The sequence below is a fragment of the Zalophus californianus genome, chromosome 8, assembly GCF_009762305.2.
Source record: "Zalophus californianus isolate mZalCal1 chromosome 8, mZalCal1.pri.v2, whole genome shotgun sequence".
In the NCBI taxonomy this organism is placed as follows: Eukaryota; Metazoa; Chordata; class Mammalia; order Carnivora; family Otariidae; genus Zalophus; species Zalophus californianus.
In genome coordinates, this window is record NC_045602.1 from 40,320,319 (window position 1) to 40,334,581 (window position 14,263).

Below are 14,263 nucleotides of genomic sequence, written 5' to 3' on the forward strand. Positions count from 1 at the left end.
GCTTCATAGCGAGACTGGTCTGGCGGCTGAAAACAAGCTCGTCTGGAGGTGTCCTCGCTCCTCCTCCGTCACCGGGTAAGGTGGGACCAACCCGAGCTCCCGCTCCCCCCAACTCCAAAGCTCCTAGTTCCGCCCTTTGCCGCTAAGCACGGAGCAGGCGCCGCCGGCGAGAGCCCTTCACGACAGTCCTAGCGCTTTCCGGCCGGCCGCGCGCGTGCTGATGTGTCGGGGAGGCGGGGCTTAGGGAAGTGATTCCTCCCGACGCTCCGTACTTGGGCGCCGCTACTTGGGCGCCACTGCTTTGGCCGTCTTACCTCCGCGCTGCCATGGCGGTGTCTGCCCGGTCCGCGCGGGTCCCGCCGGACTCACGTAGGCACAGAGTCCTCCCATGCGGCGGAGAGAGAGGGACTCTGTCTCAAAGGGGCGGGGGCGGTAGGACTGTCCTGTGGGACCCCGGGAAAGGGATCTCTGGAAGGGGCTTGTCGAGAGAGATTGCAGTCCGCGGCTTTGGGGGTGATGATGACCTTCGGGGAGCTTTGCGGTTGGGGGCTGCAGTCTGAGAGAGGTTCTGGGACATTGGGAGATCCAGAAGGATCTGGTACTGCGAGGGTGTTTCTAGTAGTCAGAAATCAGGGGGAGAACCCTGGTAGGAAGAAACCCTGGGGCTGTAGGGACTGTGATTTCTGTGGTTTGGGAAGGAGCCGATTTTAAAGCATTTCCGTCCCCACACCTGCGCATACACTTTCTGTTGTTTGCAGATAAAGTACAGAAAGACAAGGCTGGACAGTCTTCAGGGCCCAGGCAGGGCAGCGGAATGGGGACACTCTTGGGGTTTGAGTGGACAGATGTTTCCAGCTGGGGAAGGCTGGTGACCCTGCTGAATCGACCAACGGATCCTGCCAGCCTGGCTGTCTTCCGTTTTCTTTTTGGTAAATCGGGTTTCTGGAGGGGCCAGTGTGGTGGTGGGTGGGAGAATAACCATCGTCCCTTGTGCATTTCTTGGTTACTTACTTCGTGACTTGCCTCCCTTCCTTCAGAGCTGAAGATAGATATTGATTTCCTGGAAGAGAGATTTGTGGCGTTTAGGATCAAATCCACCTTTGTCTCCTCTGATTAGGGTTTGGAGGCCAGAAATGCTTTGATCTGAGGCCATAGGAAATACAGAGGCAGATGACCAGAGACCCATCTTGCTTGTGGCATGAAGCTGCCCAGTAACTATACTCAGGACCAGACCTCAGAGAAATAGCAGGCGTGACAGGGCAGACATTTTGGCTGTGGCTCCCTAATCCAGAGTTTCCTAACACATAGGCCACAGCATGTATGCTTGGAATGGGTTACAGATGTGCTAAGGTATTAATTCCCTTAACCCAGTCTCAAGGGTGACAGTTTTGCTCTCCAGGGGATATTTGGCAATGTCCGTAGACATTTTTGTCACAACTTGAGGGAAGGGAAATAGGTGGCTACTGGTATCTACTTAGGAGCCAGGGATACTGCTAAGTGACCTATGATGCACAGGATAGCCCCTCCCAGCAAATAATTAACCAGCCCAAAATGTGAGTAGTCCTGAGGTTGAGAAACCCTGCCTTAACTGGAACTGGCTTCCTGACCTGAGTAGCCCCTTCTGTTTGCTCTACTGTGGTAAGCCAAATACTATTTTCTGGGTGTGCTAAGAAGTAAAAAAAGTTGAGATGCACCACCCTAGAACACTTTTTATGGCTTCATAGGACAGACCTTAAATTATCAAAACCCGGACAGCTTTTATAGCATTTTGTACACTTCTCTCATTTAATCCTCTTTGTAACCCTATACAGTTTCTTTTTAAAGATTTTATTTATTTATTTGAGAGAGAGAGTGCGCGCGCGCACAAGCAGAGGGAGGGGCTGAGGGAGAGGAAGAAGCAGGTTCCCTGCTGAGCGGAGAGAGTGATGTGGGGCTCCATCCCAGGATCCTGGGATCATGACCTGAGCCAAAGGCAGATGCTTAACCGCCTAAGCCACCCAGGCGCCCCCTGTAACCCTGTAAATTATATATTATGAGTCCCTTTCTCAAACAGGGAATGAGGAATTGGCTCCGGGAGGTGCAGTGGTTTTCTGAGATCACACAGCTGGCATAATGCCTAGCACAGAGCAGGTCCTCAGTAATTAGAGTTGAATGAACGAATAAATGGCAGAACCAGGGTTAGGTAAGAAGTCTGACCCTGGAGCTGGGTGCATCCAACTGTATTCCAGTGTATTTCACTGCTTCCTTTGCTGAGGCCTAACAGCCCCTCCTCGACTGCCTTCCCAGGGCTGATGATGGTGTTGGACATTCCCCAAGAACGGGGGCTCAGCTCCCTGGACCGACGATACCTGGATGGGCTAGATGTGTGCCGCTTCCCTTTGCTGGATGCCCTGCAGCCGCTACCACTTGACTGGATGTATCTTGTCTATACCGTCATGTTTCTGGGTGAGGGAAAGTATGGGAGAGATGGGAATATTGACTGGCCTACCTAAACCAAGCATGCTGGTGAATGACCAAAGTCTTGGGTTCATTATTTCACTTCTGCTGTGATTCCTCATTTCATCCCGCAGACCTGTGTGTCATCTGAGCTGTGACCCCCATAAGTCTTTTTAAAATACTAAAATAACATTTGATTTTCATTTGGTTTTATGATTATAAAATGTCCGATGACTTTTCTTAATCCCACCCACAGCCTGTCCTGGGGGAGCTGGGCCTGTGGTGACCCTTTGACCTCTTAATCCTCTCCCCCACAAATCCCAGGGGCCCTGGGCATGATGCTGGGCCTGTGCTACCGGATGAGCTGTGTTTTATTCCTGCTGCCGTACTGGTATGTGTTTCTCCTGGACAAGACGTCATGGAACAACCACTCCTATCTGTATGGTTTATTGGCCTTTCAGCTAACATTCATGGATGCAAACCACTACTGGTATGATTCTAGGGGAAAGGGGAAGGGGTTGGCTGGGTCAGGATGGTTACCAGTGGTAGGGGCCCAGTGAGGTTCTAGAATTTGCCCCAGCAAGCATATTTACTTTTTTTTTTAAGATTTTTTTTTTTTAAGATTTTATTTATTTATTTGACAGAGACAGAGACAGCGAGAGCAGGAACACAAGCAGGGGGAGTGGGAGAGGGAGAAGCAGGCTTCCCACGGAGCAGGGAACCTGATGCGGGGCTCGATCCCAGGACCCTGGGATCATGACCTGAGCCAAAGGCAGCCGCTTAACGACTGAGCCACCCAGGCGCCCCCCAGCAAGCATATTTCCAACTGCACTTTGCAAAGTGTGGTTACAGGGTCACACTTTGGTCTGGATGAATTTGGGAGGGGGAAGGGTCAGTGAGGTTGGGGCACTTGGGATGACAAAAAGCAGAATGGCTCCATCCCCACTCCTTCACTCTTTCCATATCTTCCCAGGTGCCTTGATCTATCCACTTCCTGTAATCCACTTAGAAGAAGAGAAGACTAAAGCCAGACATAGATGTTTTCAGATACTTCAAGGGTGGTCATGTGGAAGAGGGAGCAGACTTTCTCTGTGTGAGCCCAGAGGGGCAGAGTTAGAGCCAAGAGTAGAAGTTGCTGTGAGGCAGAGTCATGTCAGAAGGAGAGGGCCCACCAGGGCTGCTCAGCAGTGCTGTCCTGGGAGGAAGTAACCCTCCCCCACCTCTGGCTTAGGTGACCATCTCTCAGGGGAGGTGGTGAAGGGATTTGGAGACAGGGTGGCAGGGCAGATAAACTCTAGGGATTCTTCCCATTAAGTGAAAAGGAAATAGGAGATGTCAGTAAGATGGGTATAGGGGAAAAAAATCTCAAACATTGAATTTGTTAGTGATTTATCAGTCATTAAATATACCTACAGATACCCTTTGTAAACCTTTAAACTCATTCAGATGCCCAGCTCTGATCATACAAAATCAAGAGACAGTTTTGATAGAATACTCCTGAAAAGTTTCATTTTTATAATTTTTACACAGTTTGAAAAAATACTTAGCCCTCAGGATTTTCCACATGGCCAGGCACTAAACACTTAAAATTTTTCCTCATTACAATGCCATGAGGCTCTTAACCACAAGGGTAAGCTGCCCCCTTCCCAACCTCTCAGCTCATTCATTGTCTTTTTGAAACCTGCTTTGCTTCCACCTCCCCAGAATATATTTAGTCTTAGTATCTTGGGTTTATAGGTTCTCTCCCAAGGTAAGCTCCAGCACTAGGTCCTGGCATCTAGGTCTCTGCGATGTCAGTTTGTTTTGGATATTGAATTTTTTTTTTTCTTAAAAGTACTATATAGTTACATACACCTACACCTTGAGCTTTTCAAACATTCCCTCAAATGCATTCTTTTTTCAAATTCAGTCATATTCTGAAGCATTGTAATCCTTTTCCTGATTTGTTCCATTAAGACCGACTAATTTACTAACTAATGGTAAACACTGAACTGTGTGTTGTTCTAACCCACTAGTAACATTTCTGTTATGACTGAAAATAAGCACTGTTAAATTTGCTCATATAATTCTGAAGAGCCTCAGAAGATCCCAGAGGACCAGAGAGCATATGGGGATGTCCTGGGATAGATAGATTATTACACTGAGAAAGGTGGAAATGTGCTGGACTGAGCAGCTCCCCTTAATCCTCATTTCCTCGGTGTAGGTCTGCTGACGGCCTGCTCAATGCCTGTAAGCGGAATGCCCACGTGCCCCTCTGGAACTATGCTGTGCTGCGTGGCCAGGTACAGGATTTTTGGAAAGAGGAGGGTGTTCTTCTACAGCCATTGTCAGCACGACCATCCTGCTGCCAGGTGGCTCTGTACTCTGCCTCCCTGGATCTTCCCTTTCTTCCCTTTTGCTGGAAAGCGAGGCTGATTCCTTCGTTGCCAATCCCCTAGTCTCTGGGTTCTCTCACCTCGTCATGGAAAGGATAGAGCTTTGGCCCTGCTAGATGAGCATCCTTTTTTTTTTTTTTAAAGATTTTATTTATTGGGCACCTGGGTGGCTCAGTCGTTAAGCGTCTGCCTTCAGCTCAGGTCATGATCCCAGGGTCCTGGGATCGAGTCCCACATCGGGCTCCCTGCTCCGCGGGAAGCCTGCTTCTCCCTCTCCCACTCCCCCTGCTTGTGTTCGTGCTCTCGCTGTGTCTCTCTGTCAAATAAATAAAAATCTTTAAAAAAAATAAATAAATAAAGATTTTATTTATTTACTTGACAGAGAGATAGCAAGAGCAGGAGCACAAGCAGGGGGAGTGGGAGAGGGAGAAGCAGGCTCTCCGCTGAGCAGGGAGCCTGATGCGGGGCTGGATCCCAGGACCCTGGGACCATGAACTGAGCGGAAGGTAGACGCTTAACGACCAAGCCACCCAGGCGCCCCTAGAAGAGCATCCTTACAAGAGAGCTGTGCTTCATGACTTCCCTTGGGACCGAATACTATGCCTGGCATCGTATTGGCAGGCCATTGTATGGCCATTGGCAGAATGGCCATAAATACTTGTTGGACGAGTGGAGATCTCAGATGAGTGAATTGAATGTATCAAAATCTTTAGGCCCTGAACTCAGGTCAGGACTTAGGTCATTTGTGACAGTCCGTAGCAAACCAGGTTCTTTCGTGTTTGAACACTGCGTTCTGCGCTTGCAGATCTTCATCGTGTACTTCATTGCGGGCGTGAAGAAGCTGGACGCGGACTGGGTTGAGGGCTATTCCATGGAATATCTGTCCCGGCACTGGCTCTTCGCTCCCTTCAAGTGAGTGGCAGGCAGGGCAGAGTTCTCTTGCCACGGCACCGGTACACAGTGGGGAACTCGCCTCCCTCAGGTCTGCGGGGACGGCTGCCGGTCCTGCTTTGCCTCAGTTTGCCACATGCTTTCCTCTGTCCGCTCATCTTTCTCTTTAGCCGACGGCGGAGTCAGTCTTACCAGAATATCTAGGAGACGTATGGTAGGGGCAAGAATGAAGGGAAAAAACTAAAGAACAAAGGGGAAGAATCAGAATAAGGTGACTTGGTGAATGAGTCTGAGCTCCCAGCCACCGCTGTGGGTGGGCCCTGTGTCATTGGGTGGCCACCCCAGCCTCTCGCCAGGACTTCTGGGCCAGCAGACTTAGAAGATGGACAGTTGGCGTCCCTGCCCTGCCAAAGCTTTGTTGCCACCTCTTTAGAAAATCTTGATTTCTCCCTTCCTCCCGTGTGTTTTTTCCTCGCGTTTTACTTTGTTCTTTATTTCCCAGTTCCAAACGTTTGATTTTATTATGTTAGGCATTCACCTTTTAAAGTTTCTTATTTATAATCTCTGTGAAGAATCTACCACTCCCGCCCCTCCCCACCACCACCAAGTACACTCACTTCTCCATCAGATTTGCCCTGGGAAATCTGCCCTTGGTTAGCACATAGGATATATTGAAAAGAAATTGAACACCTGAATTGTGTGGAAAGGAAGGTGGGTTGGAAACTCTACCATAGGGTGTCTTCATGTAGAGTTCTATGCACCCGCTAGGGTACTTCCTTTGGCAAGGATAGGGTGAGCAGCGGCAGGTTGGCCGCGGAAGTGCTGTAAATGCTGGGCTCTGCAGTGGGCCGCTGCCTGACCTTTGTCTCTGGTGTCTGCAGACTGGTACTGTCTGAGGAGATGACCAGTCTGCTGGTGGTGCACTGGTGCGGACTGCTGCTCGACCTCTCAGCGGGTTTCCTGCTCTTTTTTGATGCCTCGAGGTCCATCGGCCTCCTCTTCGTGTCCTACTTCCACTGCATGAATTCCCAGCTCTTCAGCATTGGTCAGTACCCGTGGTTTGGTAGGAGGTGGGAAGCCGCAGGGGTGCGGGGAGTGGGAGATGGCGATGGCACCTGGAGCTGCATTGAGCCAGGTGCAGTCACTGAAATGGCAGTAAACGGGAGGAGAGGGCCGGGGCGTCTGGGCTCAGCTAGTGTGTTGCGGAGTAAGGAGTGTTGGGGAAGTAAGACACCTCTAGTTACGAGCTGCTTTCGTCACAAGTGGAGTACCTGGGAGAGGTTCCGAAAGGAGAGGGCTTGAGGGATTACCCAGGTGCCCCCCCAACCAAACTCCTGAAATGCTTATTTCCTCCCTCCTTTTCTAGGAATGTTCCCCTACGTCATGCTGGCCAGCAGCCCTCTCTTCTGCTCCCCTGAGTGGCCCCGGAAGCTAATATCTCGCTTCCCCGAAAAGCTGCAGGAACTACTGCCCCTCAAGGCTGCCCCTCAACCCAGTGAGTCCTGCATGTACAAGAGGAGCCGGGCCAAAGGTGGCCAAAAGCCAGGGCTGCGCCATCAGCTGGGTGCTGCCTTCACCCTGCTCTACCTCCTGGAGCAGCTGTTCCTGCCCTATTCCCATTTCCTCACCCAGGTATGTGTGGCCTGGGGGTTAGCTTGGGAGGTGGCAGAGGGCACAGCATTAGGGAAAGTGTGGGGCTGGTTTTGCAGCCCTGTGTTGGTGGGGCATGGGGATAATATGAGAACAGTTGGGCTGATTGCCTCTGCCCTGCCTTCTCAGGGCTATAACAACTGGACAAATGGGCTGTATGGCTATTCCTGGGACATGATGGTGCACTCACGCTCCCACCAGCACGTGAAGATCACCTACCGGGACGGCCGCACTGGCGAGCTGGGCTACCTTAACCCTGGGGTGAGATACCTGATGTTGATAACTTACACTTCTTCAGAGCTTCCTGGAGTATTGGGGTCTGGTTTGATCTTAAACATAGTTATAAAACACATTTGGGTCCACTCTGCCCTTTCTCAGGAGCCAGGTTGACCCTTCTTGTGTTGAAGTTGAAATAGGACAGTGCCATTCACTTCCTTTGAATTGAAATTAGGTTTAGGAAATAAGTATTAAAAAGCCCAGCAATGAAATATTCTTCCCCAAAGACAAGTTCAGGTTTTTTCTTTTCCTGGTCAAAACAGGCACCAGGCAGGGATCTCGTAGTGCCATTGGCGGTGCATGATCTTTCTGGGAGGTTGATAACGATGAGGTGGGACTAACATGGGGGGGTTTGGGGCAGGTATTCACACAGAGCCGGCGATGGAAGGATCACGCAGACATGCTGAAGCAATATGCCACTTGCCTGAGCCACCTGCTTCCCAAGTACAATGTCACTGAGCCCCAGATCTACTTTGATATTTGGGTCTCCATCAATGACCGCTTCCAGCAGAGGTGGGCAAGGGGAACAGAGAAGGGGAAAAATGAAGTCCCACTCCTTTTGCCAAGATGAGTAGCCCATGCTCCCCAGTGTTGTCTTGCTTGAAAGGCTGTCCTCTGGTGCATGTCCCTGTTCACCTGGTTGTGGGCATAGCTGATTGCTTCCAGCAGGGGGCACCATCAACTAGAAGAAAAGGTAACTTTTTTTCCTTTAAGAAGCTGTTAACGCAATTCTCAGGTGGCCGCTAACCCCCATTCTTCCCCTGTGCTCCAGAATCTCTTTCCTCTTCTCTCTCTGCCCTAGAATGGCAATAACATGCTGACATAAGCCTTTTCTTCTATCTGGAAACCCTGTTCCCTCTATCTAGGAACAGTGATGAAAGAAACAGAACCAGAAATTCCAATGGGTAGGTGGCTGTGGTCTCCTTAGAACATGGTTTTCTTTCCTAAGGATTTTTGACCCTCGTGTGGACATCGTGCAAGCCACCTGGTCCCCCTTCCAGCGTACACCTTGGCTGCAGCCACTGTTGATGGACCTGTCTCCCTGGAGGACCAAGTTACAGGAAATCAAGAGCAGCCTGGACAACCACACTGAGGTGGTCTTCATTGCAGATTTCCCTGGTATGGAGGAAAGCAAAGAAAGCTTTGCTGTCTTTCCTTGTGGCTTCCTTGGCCAGGGACACTGCATGTGATAGAGGGGGGAGGGGCATTCCTGGTGGGAGGAATGTTCTTGAAACCTGAGGGGTGGTAGTGGTAAAGGTGTGATGTCTCTGTTCTGGCTGGGAGTGATTTCATCTTCCATAGGATGGGATGGGGAACTCTGTTGCCCCTGGCAGGGCTGCACCTGGAGAATTTTGTGAGTGAAGACCTGGGCAATACTAGCATTCAGCTGCTACAGGGGGAGGTGATTGTCGAGCTGATGGCAGAACAGAAGAATCAGACTCTTCAGGAAGGAGAAAAAATGCAGGTATTTTGCTGGAATTAACAATGGCAGAGAAGTTTAGATGAGTGGAGTTAAGTTATTACAGACTTAAAAAGTGGCAGCTCAAAAAGCAAGCCCGCCCCGCCCCCCCGGGGCTGTGAATAGCCTCATCCAGGATTCTAGAAGTCAGTTCCTTTGGACTCCAAAACACAATGAGAAGAAAGTGCCTCGGGGAGGTGGGGGAGGGTGGATTGGGGTACAGTAGGTAGTGTAGGAGGCGCACAGGCTGCCTAGGGAAAGGTTAGGGAGTGAAATACATCCATTTCCTCCCCCTTGTCAGTTGCCTGCTGGTGAGTACCATAAGGTGTATACGATATCATCCAGTCCTTCCTGCTACATGTACATCTACGTCAATACTACAGAGCTTGCATTGGAGCAAGACCTGGCATATCTACAAGAATTAAAGGAGAAGGTCGAGAATGGAACTGGTGAGTATATGAAGAGTTGGGCTGAGAAGGCACCTGGTTATGAGAAATCAGGGCTGTGAATGAGGATCTAGCCATTAAAAGAATGAACTGGAAGGTTCTGGCTGGTGAGAGTTCTAAAAGAATAATCTCAGTGATTCCTCTTTTTGCCATCTTCTGGGCAGAAACGGGGCCTCTACCTCCAGAGCTGCAACCTCTGCTGGAAGGAGAAGTACAAGGGGGCCCTGAGCCAACACCGCTGGTTCAGACCTTTCTTAGACGCCAGCGAAGGCTCCAAGAGCTTGAACGCCGGAGAAATACCCCTTTCCACGAGCGGCTCTTCCGCTTCTTGCTGCGGAAGCTCTATATTTTTCGCCGCAGGTAAGTTTTCCACAACAGTACTAGTCATTTGCCATCAGATGCTTGTGAGTTGGGTAACTTTTCTCTGGTGAAGTAATGATGGGGGGGGGGGGGATGGTATTCTCCCAGGAAAGGACAGTCTAGTGCTACGTATCTTTTTCCCTCTCCATTCTCCTTTCCCTGACTTAATGGAAGAGTAAATGACCTGTGTCTGATGGCCTGCTGTCTTATTCCACCTCAGCTTATCACCAGCCTCTTGTGGGTTATTCCTACCCCACTCTGGAATCCTCTACCGGACCATATAAAGAGTGGGGTGCCCTTCCAGCTGGGATGGGTGGGTCACTAGGGGGATATTTTCACTTAGGCCTGAATGAGAGAAGGTAGGACCAGGTAGCCCTTAGGGCTTTGGCAGGAATTCCTATGTAGAAACAGGAGTTTAGACTGGGTGACCTTTTCCCTCTTTTTCAGTTTCCTGATGACTTGTATCTCACTTCGAAATCTGGTATTAGGCCGCCCTTCCCTGGAGCAGCTGGCCCAAGAGGTGACTTACGCAAACTTGCGACCCTTTGAGCCAGCTGGAGAGTCGAGTCATTCAAACACAGATTCTTCAAATTCTAATACTCCTGAACCAAATTCTGACCCTGTCCACTCAGAGTTCTGATGGGGGCAGATGTTGGGTATAGATGTGGGAGCAACCAGTCATAGGACCATTAACCTATGCAGTGGAGATGTGAAGAAATTGATATTTTATACATTTTTTTTCTGTGTCTATAGTTCTTTTAAGTTCAGAGAGGATACTTTAGAGAAGCCAAGCAAGGATAAGCTTTATCAAATCAAGGTTGAGGAGCTAGGAGGGGTTTAAAAGCAATATGAAAATGCCCTTCTAGGATAAAGGCGTAAGAGGTTTACAGTGACTGGCTCCTTGGGGAAAGAGGTTTAATGTACCATGATGACAGTAACACCTCACTGTTCTCGAGTACTTGCCATATGCTAGGTACTGTGAGAACCATTGTGCCCGTGTTACTGCATTTAGTCCTTACTGACCATCAGCCCAATCTTACAGTTGGAGACAGTGAGGCTGAGACAACATAATTTGCTCAAAGGCAATACCTAGTAAGAGATGTATTGATGGTTTGAATCTCGTCTGTTTGACTTAAGGTCCCGTACCCTGCCTTTTGTCATTTGCAGAATCACTGACATTAATTATGAAATAATGTAGCTTCAAATTTTTCTTCTTAGTTAAGGTAAGATTGGGATGGTGATCAAGTTCTAAATTCGCAGAGTAATTTTCTCTTCCCTACAGTTGTAGTTTCTTCATGGTTCCTATTATGTATACAGCCAGTAAGGTTTTCACTAGCAGCTCTTGAGAATAGTTACAATAGGACAAGGTTAAACTAATAAGGAGATTTAGATGATTGGTAGTAGTTCTCTCAAGTGCAGTGTATTTAGCATTACTCTAGCCTTTGATGAGCAGAAAGTGATGTAAAGTAGGGATTAACCAAACTTCGTGATGGATTAGGGTATGTTTGCAGTTATTTTGTAGGTTTGGATATACAGGGTGATTGAGGAAGCACCTCAATTCCTTGAAAACTCAAAAGCCTAGCATTGGGCTAGGAAGTAAGAATGCATAGAGAAAAAAGAAAAAAAAAAGGCTCCTGCTCTGGGTGCTTGTTCATCGTCTCACAGCAAAGACTAGCAGTAAATTGGCAGTCCCAGTAACTTTTGATGAAGGATGGCATCTCTGTTTTCAGGCTTCGCTTCCCATGCCCCCCCCACCCCCAGTCAATGGTTCTTTCCTAGGCAGCTGCCTTTTCACTGTACACACTTGGTATGATTATGTCCACCTCGTGGTTTCCAGTGTCGCTGCTGCTTAGCTTTCTTTCCTGTGCCCTGGACCTATAGATCTAACTAGCTCCACCTGGACATCCCGCAAAGCTTTCAAACTCTGTCCTAAGCAGAACTTAATTCATCCCCAACTCAGACCTGCTTCTCTATTAGTGAGTGGCAACTGCATTTTTTCTGGCCAAGCCATTAAGAGCATCTTGAGTCTTCCTTTTTTTCCCTCACATTTCCCGAATTCCAAGTTGTATCAATTCTACCTCTTCAATTTATTCATCTCTACTACCTCTGTTCTTTCACCCTTTATCTTGGAATCTAGGCATAGACAGACCAGAGCAGGTGCAGTTGGGCCTGAATCAGGGCATCCCCCTGAAGCCTGATTCCTGTAAGGCATTGTGTGAGCTAGCTGTAGGTGCCCCGGGGTATCTTGATCACTTGTCAAGACCAGTGTGGGGAAACATGGTTCTCAATAGTTTTGCACATCTCAATGACACAATATACCTTGGCACAATGTCCTTTGCTAGGAAGTTCAGCTATCTTCTGCTCCCCTGCACTACCCCTGCACCCCCCGACCCAGCTCATTACTTGACTGGTAAGAAAACTAGTTCTTCATTTGGGGAAGGGACTCTTACAATAGTTTTAACATAGGCAAGGATGTGGGACGCCTGGGTGGCTCAGTCGTTAAGCATCTGCCTTCGGCTCAGGTCATGGTCCCAGGGTCCTGGGATCGAGCCCCACATCAGGCTCACTGCTCAGTGGGAGGCCTGCTGCTTCTCCCACTCCCCCTGCTTGTGTTCCCTCTTTTGCTGTGTCTCTGTCAAATAAATCTTTAAAGTATATATATATAGGCAAGGATGCTATCCCAAAACTGTTAGCATACCACCTCTTTTTCCCAGTGAAAATGTTGGGGTGTGATGGAGTGGAAAGGTGGTTGTCTTAATACTGTTTATGAAGAATGCTGTTCAGTGGAATAAATGAGTTCAGATTTCAGGAGGAATCAGGCCCTGCGTAGCTGTTAGAGGAATGGGCTATCAACATCCTTTTAGCCAGGCTTTAGTATTCCAATTCATTCTACTCCCAGCATTTGGATCTTTAGTCGCTGGCCAGGTCATCCCTTCAAAACTTTTCTGTAACATGGCATGCTTTGATATTCAACCATTTGCAGTCACCATCACCCCATTTGACACCTTTGCTTCTCTTCTCGCTGGGCTGGTTACGATTTCTTCACCTTATTTTTAGAATCTTTTCTCCCCCATGTTAGGCAGAAGACAGGGCCTTTTTACAAAAGATCCTTCTCCAAGCTCCTTGAGGTCCAGTTATCTTCCTAGTAAATACTGAAACCCAACAATTTCTCTGGTGCTGTCCCACCAGCCTACAGGCACCCAACTCTTCCCCATTCCCCTTATTTGACCAGCATGGTGGTTTTTACAGCAATGCACTATTCTCTAGATAATGTTTTGAAACTTTTAAAGACCTTCAGATTTAACTTTGCCTCCCCTCCCAAGTTACAAATTTTTAAGCCTCCAAATAGGTGTAATTAAGCATTCCTTGGGTCTCACACCACTTGATTTTCATACATGCTTGTGTAAACATGTGCCAAATGGCTATCTGTACTTTAGCTCCTAGGCTTTAAAAAGGGATGGTTCTTGAGTTCTTGTCTAGACCTCTACAAACTCAAAGGTTTTAGAAAGTTACAGCATCTTCACTGTAATTTTGTGAGCTATCTTATAAAATGGATTAGAACCTGGCCCCCTCACCCCTGTTGAAAAATTTTGCCAATTCTATCATGTACTGAACATGTATGTAATTTGCAGCCTTAACACCTGTTTATAATAAAGGTATTAATACTTAAGACATATCTAAGTAAAAACTTTTTCACACTGGAAAGCTAGATAATGGGTTTACGTTTCAAGACTGAACATTACCATTCCATGTTTTGTTCTTAATCTTGGACAATTCTGTAAAACATTCACTGGGGGCACCTGCGTGGCTCAGTAGTTAAGCGTCTGCCTTCGGCTCAGGTCATGGTCCCAGGGTCCTGGGGTCGAGTCCCCCATCAGGCTCCCTGCTCCGCAGAGAGCCTGCTTCTCCCTCTCCTGCTCCCCCTGCTTGTGTTCCCTCTCTCACCGTATCTGTCAAAATCTTAAAAAAATTAAAAATAAAACATTAACTGGCAGTTGAGTGGCTGCTGCAGTAAGGACACATGGATCTTGGCCATTGCATCAGCCAAAAAGGCAGTGCTGGACAAACGTCAAATCTTGGGATATTTTTCTTAGTGCTAGGGATAGGATTTACAAACCTATTAAAATGCTTGCAGGGCGCCTGGGTGGCTCAGATGGTTTAAGCGTCTGCCTTCAGCTCAGGTCATGATCCCAGGGTCCTGGGATGGAGTCCCCCGTATCGGGCTCCCTGCTCCTGGGGAGTCTGCTTCTCTCTCTCTCTCCCTCTCTCTCCCTCCTCCTCTGCCTCTCATGAAGAAATAAAATAGTTTAAAAAAATAAATGTTTGCAGTCATGGTTTGAAGGGGTTTGAGGTGATTCCCCTGAACCATG

General features: G+C 48.4%; 1 protein-coding gene across 1 annotated transcript; it reads left to right on the forward strand.

Moving 5' to 3' along the window:
* Positions 1-240: 240 nt before the first annotated feature.
* On the forward strand, positions 241-13,563 carry GGCX (gamma-glutamyl carboxylase). The gene is made up of 15 exons (XM_027622955.2): positions 241-369; positions 759-929; positions 2,287-2,445; positions 2,761-2,926; positions 4,640-4,718; positions 5,617-5,723; positions 6,584-6,747; positions 7,069-7,334; positions 7,482-7,613; positions 7,990-8,141; positions 8,578-8,747; positions 8,963-9,093; positions 9,389-9,536; positions 9,698-9,893; positions 10,341-13,563. Exons 1-15 carry the CDS (start codon positions 327-329, stop codon positions 10,531-10,533), a joined length of 2,277 nt encoding a protein of 758 aa, XP_027478756.1. The 5' UTR covers positions 241-326; the 3' UTR covers positions 10,534-13,563.
* Positions 13,564-14,263: the final 700 nt, after the last annotated feature.